Source organism: Ovis canadensis, chromosome 1 (genome assembly GCF_042477335.2).
Source record: "Ovis canadensis isolate MfBH-ARS-UI-01 breed Bighorn chromosome 1, ARS-UI_OviCan_v2, whole genome shotgun sequence".
NCBI classification, from domain to species: Eukaryota; Metazoa; Chordata; class Mammalia; order Artiodactyla; family Bovidae; genus Ovis; species Ovis canadensis.
This window is the reverse complement of record NC_091245.1, coordinates 211195210-211207568: the sequence shown is the minus strand read 5'-3', so window position 1 is coordinate 211207568 and position 12359 is coordinate 211195210. Positions and strand designations below refer to the sequence as shown.

Here is a 12359-nt window from a genome sequence, read left to right as displayed (position 1 = left end):
TATTTCCAATACCATACATCCAGTAAGGATTTCATACTAGAACTTGAACACTAGTCTGACCCCAGGATATGTTAGCTAATATCCTATAAGACACATGCTAGAAAAGAAAATAATGAGAAATCAATATACCCCTAAAAATTAAAGATATGACTATCAAAATTAAAAAAATTCAACACAGCATTAGAATTCAAGAATACCTCTCAGAAATTCAATAAAAGGGAGAAATAAGAAATATGAAGAATCAATCCAGCTAATCCAAGATAGTGCTAATACAATCACCAGGAGAAAAAAGAGAAATATATAGAAGAATATTATCAAGGAAATCATATCAAAGAAAATTCCCCAGAGCTCAAGAGAAGTGAGAGTATGCAAACTGAAAGGATCCGCTAAGGCTGACAGGGACAAATGAATGAAGACCCAGACCGAGACACACCCATCATTGGGAAACTTCAGATACCAAGGATAAAAAAAGAAAGCCCAAAAACTTCCAGAAAAAAAAGCCCAAAATTAAAGTGGGTCACCCACAAGAGAATACGAATCTGAATGAGATTTCTCTTCAGCAACACTAGGAAGACAAAAACAAAATGAAACACACGGGTATACATGCATACATAATGCAGTGTAGCTTTCAACCTTTTTAGGAAAATAATAGTCAACCTGGAACTGAACTGTCAAGTGTGAAGTTATAATACAGACATTTTTAGACACATAAAGGTATCTCAGAAAAATATTATTTCCCATTCATTACTACTTCACTTTAAAGAGAGAGAAATGTACTGTAATATACACTTATATTTATCCTTTCTTCCTTCACGTAATGTGAAGATGTACTCCAACAAAACAAGATTAAAAAAAAGAACACAAGCATATTTAGAAAATGGCAACCTAAGCCATAGAGCAATGAAGAGAAATTCAAAACTAACAGCTGTGCAGCAAACTCAGAAGGCAACCAGCTGAGAATGGAGCAAGAAGACAGAAGGATCTGGGGGCAAAAAGGGGATTCCACACAACATATAGAGTGATCAAGAGTTTGGAGGGGAAAATGAGGATATGATATAGATATATCATGTAAGAAAAAGAAGGGGGAAAATGAAAGCAATGAAAAACTACTGGAAACAAAAAAAGATACACAATGAAGTCATGATCCAAATGTAAAGTATCTGGTTCAAATTAGAACAAGAAATCAGTGGGTTTCATGAAGATAAGTGAAATGGATTATAAACAATAAAAAGAAAGATTAAGAAGCTAGTAGATTTTTTTACAGAGAAGGCAATGGCACCCCACTCCAGTACTCTTGCCTGGAAAATCCCATGGACAGAGGAGCCTGGTAGGCTGCAGTCCATGAGGTCGCTAAGAGTCAGACATGACTGAGCAACTTCACTTTCACTTTTCACTCTCATGCACTGGAGAAGGAAATGGCAACCCACTCCAGTGTTCTTGCCTGGAGAATCCCAGGGATGGGAGAGCCTGGTAGGAGGCCGACTGTAGGGTCGCACAGAGTCGGACACGACTGAAGCGACTTAGCAGCAGCAGCAGCAGATTTTTTTAAGGCCTAAGAATCTCCTATTTTTTTTAAGAAAGTGTGAGAAACTCAAGGAAAAACAAAAAGCTATTTCAAAGTTATAATACACATCTGAAGGAAACTAAAAGGGAACGATTTTGAGGAACTGGTGACTTTCAAGAAAGAGCCATCCATTTGAACATCTCTTTAAGTGTTATGGAACCACGACATTGGAAACAGAAAGAAAGAAATAGCTTTGCACTGAACAACACTTCCCTACTAATAATACAAAAGCTAAATATTAATTTTTAACAATTCGAGTCAACTTGCAAGTATCAAGCATAGGAAAGTTAATCTGATTACAGAATAAACAAAAATGTTATAAAACTTGATGTTGTCAAAATAAAACTAGAGCCAACCCAAGATGGGAGGCAGAAAGAAGAATAGAGAAAAGGTAGGGCATACCTGTGGAAGTGAGAACAGGTGATTACTGCTTTTCATTATAAATCTTTTATTCTATAGGCATTATTTTGAGAAAAATATCTTCAAATGTTTTAAGGGGTAAGCTGTTACCAGTGCCAATGCCACAAAGAGGCTACGTGAGAAGGAGCTAGATTTCACCTCTAATGTCACAGATAGCCTTGAAAAGGACCATTTCACTAGAATACAGGAATGGAAACCAGAGTATGGCGCGTCAGGAAATGAAAACTTACAAGTATATCCAGCAGAACTCTAAGGACAGAAGGAAAGAAAGATTGCTAACAGAGGAATTAAAAGGAAAGGGAAGGTTGTTGTTGCTATTTTTATTGACATGGGGGAAAAAACCTGAGCATGTTTTTAATCTGATTGAGGTGAAGAGGGGATGATAGGTGATGAAATCCAGAGTAGAGGGTGAGGAATCAGCCTTGTAGAGAAGAAAGGATATCTATTGTGAAATGCAAAGAAACCAGGTAGGGAGGGGGCTTCCCTGGAGGCTCAGCAGTCAAGAATCTGCCTGCCCTTTGTCACAAAGAGTCAGACATGACTGAGTGACTAAGCCTGCAAGAGGCAGGCAGGATGAGACAGGGAAGCAGAAAGGTGGTGAGATCCAGCTAACAGGGTCACAGAGAGCTTCTGTCTACCAACAAAGTTTATTTTGACCACTCTCAGTACACTGCAAGTTCAACTGGAAAACAATCAAATGTGAAACTTGGCGGGGGGGAAACATAAAAATTAGCTGACATTAGAGATTATGCCATCCAAAGCTGGCATCATCCAAAGCTGGGTGATCAACGTAAAAATGTATGTGCCAAAATCAGTACTTTAAATTTGGGGATAACATCAGCTGTATCCTCTGAAGTATGAATTAAGGTCACTATCTTCTGTATTTCAATTCTAGAACTACTTTTTTCCCCTGTGTTCTGTGTTTTTCAAATTAATCTACTTACTATGGTAGGTTGTTGTTTGGCTACTAAATATTGCAAATAGAAATCTATGTTGTTGACAGATTTTTTAAATGTACCTTGAATAACCAGTTCTTTTTCAAACGAGTTACATGAATTAACAGGGAAAAATGATTGACGTTATTTCAAAATGTAGAGGCCTTAGCAAAATTTATCCAGTGCTTTCTGCTTTTTAAATTTCTATTAATGACCTTTTATCCTAAAGTGATTCTTCCTCTGGGCAATCATGCTGCTGAAACAGTATTATGTTACTCCATGTCTGGCTTACCCTAAGTAACCTGAAGCCTACAGACAGATTTTAATAAAATGAATACATATTTTTCCTCCAAAGGTTTGACTTTAAATTATAACCACAAAAATATGTACCATCATTAAAAATGAAACCATAGCAAAGGGTATTTCGAAGCAAGCTGACTGGGTTAAAAAGTCCTGGGAATAGAACTAAATCTGTGATGACCACTGGATATGCAAGGGTCATCACTAAGGCAGCCCCAGCTTAGGAACACGAGGATGGCAGGGGAAAATCTCAGTGAGCTTAAAGGGAAGTACTTGTTGAGCAGTTTCCATTGTGTGTCCTGGATTCCTGGAGCATGATATGGGCGGTCTCTACCGAAACACCACGCAAACCAGACTGAAGGCTGTTTACAATACCCTGGGCAACCTGAATCTTTGAGATTTCAACAATGCCATCAACTGACTAAAACGTTCTGAGTAATGTCATCAACTGTGATTTATGACCTCACATGAATGTGTTTCTAGCTTATAAATAGGCTACCACTGATCCCTTTTATCTCACACATAATCAAAATAATGAATCTGTGGTCTTGGTATCAGTCAGTACTAAAAAATTACAAAGCACGTTTTAGAGTTGAAATAAAACTTTATTTCCATCATCTCATCAGCCACCTTGCTATATCAGTCTACAATCATTGCCATTCTGCCTCTCTCTGGTCCTCAGTAAGCCTTACTCATTAGTCTTACCCTTGTCTCTAGAAGACTTCCTAAATTACAGCCTATTCGTGTACCCTTGGTATAGTCTTCGATGTATCTTTCAGGATAACATTGCTATCCTTTTTTTCTACGTTGGTGCACCCACATATGTTGTGTTCACACTCTGAGTATTTATTATTCCGATCTACTCTTTGATCCACACTCTCGCATGCTGACATTTCTCTCAGGTTGAAATCCAGATTTCACTTCTGGATTAGCTTTCTTCTAAGCTATCCTAATGAAACTGCTCTATACTTTTAAACATGAACTGCTTGCTTTGTTTCTTAGAGGAAGAAAACTTCTTCCCCTAAGAATTACTAGTAACACTGGTTTCATTCAAATCTTTGCTTCTGAGCTCTTAAGAACTGGCTTTTATTACACTCTAACTTTTAGTTTTCTATTAGGTTCCACTCTCTAGATACCAGTTTGCTTCTTCCCTACTCTACTTTTCCTCAGTTCTTGGCTGCTTAAATTGTTTCTAGAACAGGCTGTCCTTCTCCAACTTTTCCACTTAAAAATTCTGATTATCTAAAATTTAATTCCATTTTCTTATATTTTCTAATTCATATATGCACTGTATCACTGAAGAAGCTGAAATTAAGTATATTTTACTCATCAGCTAAAAAGTTCAGCACACACATATACACAAGTACAGAAGAAAAGAAAAAACCTAAATAAATTCTGGTTCTCTTTCTTATCTAGTTTAAGCATTATAATCCAATGACTCTGCTCAAATTGAACTCTATGAATAACCAGAAGCATCCATCACTGTCACAAAGAGATATTAGGAAGGAAAAAGGCAGGAAGTGTATGTACAATCCATGCAGATATATTTAAATTACATATTGCCCAAGAGTTTTCCCTCATAAAAGTAAACAACTTTTCTGTAAATGGTACTTACATGTGTATATGACACACAATTAACTTGCTCCCAAGTTAATGGTTTAAACAGCTAAAAATCAAAACTTTAGAAACCAGGCTTGATTTTCATGAGTCATAGGCCATAAAACCAAACATTCCACAGAAACAAATGAAGACAAAAGCTTATTGATAGCACTGTGTGTTGAATTTGACATGGATCATCCTAACAGACCACAACCGAAAAGTACAACAGGCAAAAGAAGAACCCGTGTCAAACCATTGTCATGGGGAGTGATACACAGAGGGAATGACAGTAGGGGATGGGGACAAAGAAAGAAACGTGAAAGAAATCCAGAAGAGGCTTTTACGAACCAATAATGATCAAAGAGTCGGACACGACAGAGCGACTAACACACTGGTCAACGACCAACAGCCACACTTGCCAAGATCTGGATGATATAATTAACTCTTTGCGTTGGAGGGCAAAATAAAGCCAAACAACAGGAACTCCATAAAAGTAACATGTCTTCCCCTAAATCCCGAAGAAAGCAATTCACCGTTAAAAAGTCTCTGATGTACAATCACAAAGTGACGGAATTAGCCACCTTGAAGATCAACCCTAAACAAAACAGCAAAGACTTACACCCAGAGTAAGTGAAAACTTGAAGGAAGTCACAGAGGCACAGCAGGAGAAACATCTTCCTAACAGTCAGCCTTCTACCATACTGTCCTATTGTTTCAGATATTCATGCAGAGAATAAAGAGTCAAATCAATGCTGACCCAGAAAACATATTTTCATTCAATGGAATTTGGCCTCAATGGCTTCTTGGATCTCTTTTCTCAAAAAAAGAGGATATAATTTTACATACAGAAAACAATCAAGAAACATACCTGTGTTTTCCTTAGCAATGACAGAGGTCAAAAGGAAAAGCTTAAGATTCATAGACAAAGAATATTCTGAACTGATACAAACTGCATTAGCTGGAAGAGAATATTTATAAAACTAATTCTTTCAGACAACTTTGACACTGAATTGAGTATGGTACACGATACTTCAAACCCCTGATCTCCTTAGGACCACAGGTTCAAACATGCATAGGTGATTTTATTTGCCTAAAACAACAGATGGCTTCCCAGGTGGCACCAGTGGTAAAGAACCTGTCTGCCAATGCAGGAAATGTGAAAGATGTGGGTTCCATCCCTGGGTTAGAAAGATGCCCTGGAGAAAGGAATGGCTATTCACTCTGGTATTCTTGACTGGAAAATCCCCTGGACAGAGGAGCCCGGAGGGCTACAGTCCACAGGGTCACAAAGAGTCAGACGTGACTGAAGCAGCTGAGCACACACGCACACAAAACCCCAGATAAACTGATGCCACACAGCTAAGTGTAGGAAGTTGAAAGAAATCTCATTCCAAGAAAAGTGATGTTTTCTTTTAAAGCAGCAACACTGTGCTTTTAGCCAAACAAATACTTAGCCATCTTATTATTCCAGGCACAAATGGTCATTTCAGAGACACCTGTGAATTGAGCAGAGCCCTGAAATGTTCTCCCACCAGATGCTTGATTTTTCTTTTCTTCCCTTACCTGATAATGAGCCTGGGCTTGCTGCGCTGAGTTCAAGGTGACATTGCAGAGCTTGCAGTACAGGGGCTTACATAGCTCCTCCAGGGCAGTGTCTTGTTCCCCTCCCTTAGGTGGCTCTTCTTCCCCAGCCAAAGGCAAGGAAGCCTCCTGCCCAAAAGGCTTCTGCGGTGGAAGCTGCAAGGCTCCTGTAGACCTGGCGGCCACTGACATAGGAGGAGAGGGTGAGGGCCGCTTAGGCGGAGGAAGCCCGGCGTGTTGCAAGAGGATCATTGGGTAGAAAAGCCTTGGGCATCATCCAAAGGATGAGGAGAAGTCGGGTCTTCAAACCTGAATCAACAGCAAATATTGAAAAAAAAAACTTAAAAACGTGTCATCAGCAATATGACATGTAAATGACCACATCATAGGTTCCTTCCTCTACTTCTCAAAACCATCTTTGAGACTCCCTTTCTTTTCCCTCATCCGGCACATTTACCCCATCTGTTAATCCACATTGACACAACGCTCTTCCACTGAGAAGAGCTTTATGGATTTGGCTTGATTTTGCCTGGCACAGCTCCAACTGCAGTCCCTCTGGCCCATGAACATTAATAGCATTGCATCCATGGCTAATTAAATCTAAAAGTCACATGACTGACATGAACATCAAAGGTCACCCAGTCCAGACCCCTTCCCTCAGGCACACTTAAAACACTCTTGATGATAATCATACATAGTCAAAAAAAAAAAAAAACACCAGCACAGAACCTTAGCAAATATCCCCTTTTCATGCAAACTAGTATTTCCACCCAAACAATATCAAAAACAGTGAAATCAAGAGTGTCACTGCTCAAACCACTGCAAACATGTCTATAACTAGCTTAACTATCCAAGAACTCTATATATCTAATACCTAATATTAGACATATACTCTGATATCTTGGAAAAACTGTTGAGTCACTAAATGTGACAAAAATAAATAAACATGTACCTTCTGATCAACTAGTGAAAAGTGAAAGTAAAGTCGCTCAGTCGTGTCTGACTCTTTGCGACCCTGTGGACTGTAAACTACCAGGCTCCTCCGTCCATGGGATTCTCCAGGCAAGAATACTGGAGTGGGTGGCCATTTCCTTCTCCAGGGATTCTTCCCAATCCAGGGATTTAATCCGGGTCTCCCGCCTTGCAGGCAGATGCTTTAACCTCTGAGCCACCAGGGAAGCCAACTGCTGCTGCTGTTGCTGCTAAGTAGCTTCAGTCATGTTCAACTCTTTGCGACCCCACAGACAGCAGCCCACCAGTTTCCCCTGTCCCTGGGATTCTCCAGGCAAGAACACTGGAGTGGGTTGCCATTTCCTTCTCCAATGCATGAAAGTGAAAAGTGAAAGTGAAGTCACTCAGTCGTGTCCGACCCTCAGAGACCCCATGGACTGCAGCCTACCAGGCTCCTCTGTCCATGGGATTTTCCAGGCAAGAGTACTGGAGTGGGTTGCCATTGCCTTCTCCAGGGAAGCCAACTAGTAACACCGAAATAATTGATCCAATGAATCTTCAAAGTGGAGGTTGCAAACAAACAACCTGAAGGCCACATGCAGCCACAGATGTGCTCTGTTTGGAATATACAGTGTTTCATTTTGCTTTCATTTTTAAATTGAATTGGTTGTCAACATTTCAAAATCAAAACATTTGTGGCTCCTCTTGATAAAAGGGGGATCTAACAACACTTGGACCATAGTCCTACCTGGGCAACAATAGCTAATTAGTATTGAGAGGCACTGTCCTGAGTACCCAAGCTTGTCTTCTCTAGGCCACCTCAAGTGCCCACTCAGCCTGCTGCTTCTATTCATATTATGTGCCTGTGCCCCACAGACTCAAATCGAAGACCCCACCTCATGTAGCCTTAGATTGTATTCATTAGTCTTCTATAAAATCAGAGTATTTTCTTTCTCTCTCTAGAGGTAAATTTTGAGATAAGGATTTTACTTTGGGTTAATTGGAATCGTGGAAACTCAAAGCACATAGTGTGGTTCATTTTGAGATACTCAAGATTAGAAGTTGCCATCTGGGTCAGAGGCAGGAGAAACGGGTAAAACTGAAGTGGGACTGGAACATATTGGGTCTTTTCTGAGGGAAACAATAGAGACTATAAGGGAAAGCAAATAGTTGAAAAGACTGAGGAACTACAATTATACTGGGGCCCTGGCAGTATGATCCAGTACCCCACTGGACGCTTACTTCATGCACTGTTTGATGCAGGTAATTCTCCAGGCCAGAATACTGGAGTGAGTAGCCTTTCCCTTCTCCAGGGAATCTTCCCAACCCAGGAATCAAACCCAGGTCTCCTGCACTGCAGGCGGATTCTTTACCACAAGTGAAGCCATAAGTGAAGCCCAAGAATACTGGAGTGGGTACCTATCCCTTCTCCAGCGGATCTTCCTGATCCAGGAATCGAAATGCGGTCTTCTGAATTGCAGGTGATTTCTTTACCACTGAGCTATGAGGGAAGCCCCTAGCCCTGAGTATCTCAAAATGAACCACACTATGTGCTTTGAGTTCCCACGATTCTAATGAACCCAAATTAAAATCCTTATCTCAAAATCCTCTATTCCTTCCACTTTCAATACTATTAAAACCTCTTTTAGGTCAATAAAATTTAGCTATTTTAAGTGCCAAAATTTTCCATCTACAATAGAAAAGTATATGTTTTTTTACGATAATAGATTTACTAAAATCAACCAAGAAGAATTTTGAAAAGTTAAGTCTCTTTTACCACATTTAGTAAGTATCTACACCTGTAAATTGCAACCAAATAACAGTTTTTGTACTAAATTCAGGCTCTTAGAGCAGGAGAGGTTATCAGTGCAATGGGAAAACAATGTACTAAATAGCAAAGTACATACATCATTGATTAGTCATAGTATTCAACAATATTTCTCATTAAGCATAATATTTAGAAAAACAATGTTATTTTACTCTCAAGCAGAAGTATGTTGTCCATACCTCTGAGAATATTTTATAAAAAGCAGTACAGATTTAGAACATTTAAAAAGTCAGGTTCTCTATAATCACATTATTCCTCTCAATTAAACCAAGTGAAGACATTCAGAAAGCAAAGGCAAATACGGATATTTTAAAAAAGAAAACTATGGGGACAAAGACCACTTTTTAAAAAGTTTAACTAATCATGACAATTAGTAATATTAAAAGACTACATATACCACCTGTACAGAAACAAAAGGATACCAAAGTGCCAATGACAAGCTGCCAGGTCAGAAATGGTGAAGAGGGATGTTAGAACATCTGGATAAAGGAAATAAGCAATATAAAGAGAAAATCAAATGTTACCCATGGCCTAGACATGTCTGGACTTGTTTTATAAAAGTTCACTCCCACTTGAGGAAATACCAGCATGTGTCTCCCCCAGCTACAGGCTTCCATCAAAATAAAGGCCTGATAAAATCACTTGAATTGAAGAAAAAATTCTCATACAGTACAGACTTACCCATTATCACATTTTACCTTTTAATGTTTAAAGAATAGCTAGATAGTCCAAAATTCTTTCTTGTAATATTTAACAATCAAAATTTCAACTCCCCCAAAAGTATCTATGCAAGACAATTACATCAGGTATTACTATACTTGCCAAAAAAAAAACTAGCATAAAATAAAAATCTAAAAACGAAGCCTTCAGTGAAAGCAGATATGGTGGAATATAAAGAGGTTCAAAGCATATAGGACTCAAGTCTGTTCAACTATTGCATTAGATTAAAAGAAACTAACTTGATGCCTGATGTAAATAAAATATTCCTCAGATCATAAAAGCCATTCAATTTGATGCTTGAAGTAGCATAAATGAAGGATTTATGGTGGTTAATGTCCTGGTATGGAAGGGGTGGAGGGGACAATAAAAAAAAAAATCAAAGCTTCTCAGTCTACCCTGTTTAAAAGAAAAGGAATGATCATGTAGCATAGTTTTCATGATCGAACTGGGGCCTACTCTTCACATACTGCATTAAAGACAACCACTTTCTCATTTGGAGAAATCTTCGGGGGAAAGAAAACACAATAAGGGAACAGGTTTTACTAGCACCTCAGGAAACTAGGGAAGTCTGTAACTGGGGATTCCGAAAATGAGGGAAAGACGGTGAGCATTATTCAAAGGTCATCAGAACACAGCGAGAAGGAATGAGAGAGGAAATAGAACAATAATCAGTTGTAAGGTATATCACAGAAGGAAGACCCAAAAGAACGCAAGAACCTGGGAAGAAGAGGCCTTGGTGAACTGGTGAATGTTCTCCAGTCTCAGTTATGACGGGTCCGAATCCTAGGAAACCTTTCACGTATTTGAATCACAGCTACATATACTTCAGCATCGCCCACATATATCTTAAATTTCTAAAACGTGCGTGCATACATAAGAGAGCGCACTCACATACCCACACATACACACACACATACACAAACACGCACGCACGCACCTCAATCCCGTGAGGATGCCATCACGAAAGATGGAATCCCCGGTCTCCCACGGGGCGGGGGCAAGCGCTAGGGCCAAGGCAGCCGCACGCCTAGAGGATCCAAACAGTACACGTGAAATGCTTTAAAAACAAACAAATAAATAAAAGCACCGCAAGCTGGTCACGTGGAGGGCAGGTGGAAAGACCGCACCGGAAAGGAACTGCTAGCCTGGTCGCTCCGGTGCTCGTCCTAAATACCCCGAGGCTCGCGATCGCCGGCACTTACCGGAACCCCCGGGACGCGCCGGGAGTCTGGGCGCCGCGCCTGCCCCGGACGCCCGCCGCCGTCCGTCCTCCACGCCCTGCTCGGCCCGATTCTACTCCGCCTCCCTCCGTGCAACTTTCTCGGCTGGCCCGGCAGAGCCCCCTCCACAGCTGAAGGCTGACTGTCAAAAGTCAGTCCAAACGGACCCACAGGGAAACAGCTGCAGGAAGTGACTGCGGAATCGGGAGGCGGCGGAGGAGGAGACTGAAGGCGCCGGCCCGGCGTCGCCAGTGCGCATGTGCCTGGTGGAGCAGGGCCCGCGGCAGCGGCGGAGGCTCCAGCACGCTGCGAGGGTTGGGTGCGCACCCGGCAGGTGCGGGGACTGTGAGCGCAGCGGCTCTGAGCAGGCGTGGGGAACAAAGGCACGAGTCACAGGGAGGACGCACCACTGCCAGTCTTAAGAGTTTGTTCATCCTATAACCTGGAAAGTTGATCCAGAGCAGAAAGCTGGGCAGAGTTTTCGCAACTTTCATCTCCTGTCACTGAGATCCAAACCCTTTTTCATTCCAGCCCTGCCCTCGTCCGCTGATTGCCTGCTAAGAGTGGCAGAGGGGAGCTGCCAGAATGTCCAGGATCGTCCCACCTGCTGCGACAGAACCTTTAAACTGCTCCTTTCTCCAGGATGAAGGAAAAATAGCGCGCGGCCGCCAGCTCAGGTCTCCAATCACTCAAGAAAACATACACGCAGACTTGCCCTCTACGCAACAGCAGAATTGGCGAGATAGAGATCCTCTCTGGCACACCACCACTCCCCACCCCACCCTCAACCTCACCTGCATGACAGGAAAGACTAGGAAGAGATTGGCTAAGGCTATCATGTCACATCCTCTCATAGTCAACCTCAGCACATTCAGGGTTGACATTGAGAGATGAGCTGAGCCAAGTATTAATATTAAAATTCCGTTAACTTGTAAATTTTTCCATAGGACCATTTGGGGGTAAAATATTCGTAAAATAAATTTTGACCATTTTTAAGTGTTTAGTTCAGTGATATTAAGTACATTCACAACATTATGTGCTTACTTTTTAAGCATTACAGTAAGTCCCCTACATATGAGCCTTCCAGTTGAGAGCTTTCAAAGATGCCAACATGGGTTCCATGAACCTCAGGTTTGGGTGAAATTGTACTTTGTGCCCCATTTCCTATTGCTGAGGATCTTTCGGCTCTTCCGTCTCCCACCTTGTCTCCCTCCTCTAGTCAGTAGCTCTTCTTGTCTGTT

At 41.0% G+C, this 12359-nt stretch overlaps 1 protein-coding gene across 2 annotated transcripts in view; it reads right to left on the bottom strand.

Moving 5' to 3' along the window:
* Positions 1 to 11373, bottom strand: part of ZMAT3 (zinc finger matrin-type 3) — a 37622-nt gene extending 26249 nt beyond the window's left edge. For both annotated transcript variants that reach the window (XM_069559648.1, XM_069559658.1), the window contains exons 1-2: positions 11101 to 11373; positions 6382 to 6708 (exon numbers count right to left, since the gene is read on the bottom strand). In XM_069559648.1, coding sequence (XP_069415749.1) covers positions 6382 to 6651 — 270 coding nt within the window. In that variant the 5' untranslated portion in view covers positions 6652 to 6708; positions 11101 to 11373. The remainder of the gene's footprint in view (positions 1 to 6381; positions 6709 to 11100) is intronic.
* Positions 11374 to 12359: the final 986 nt, after the last annotated feature.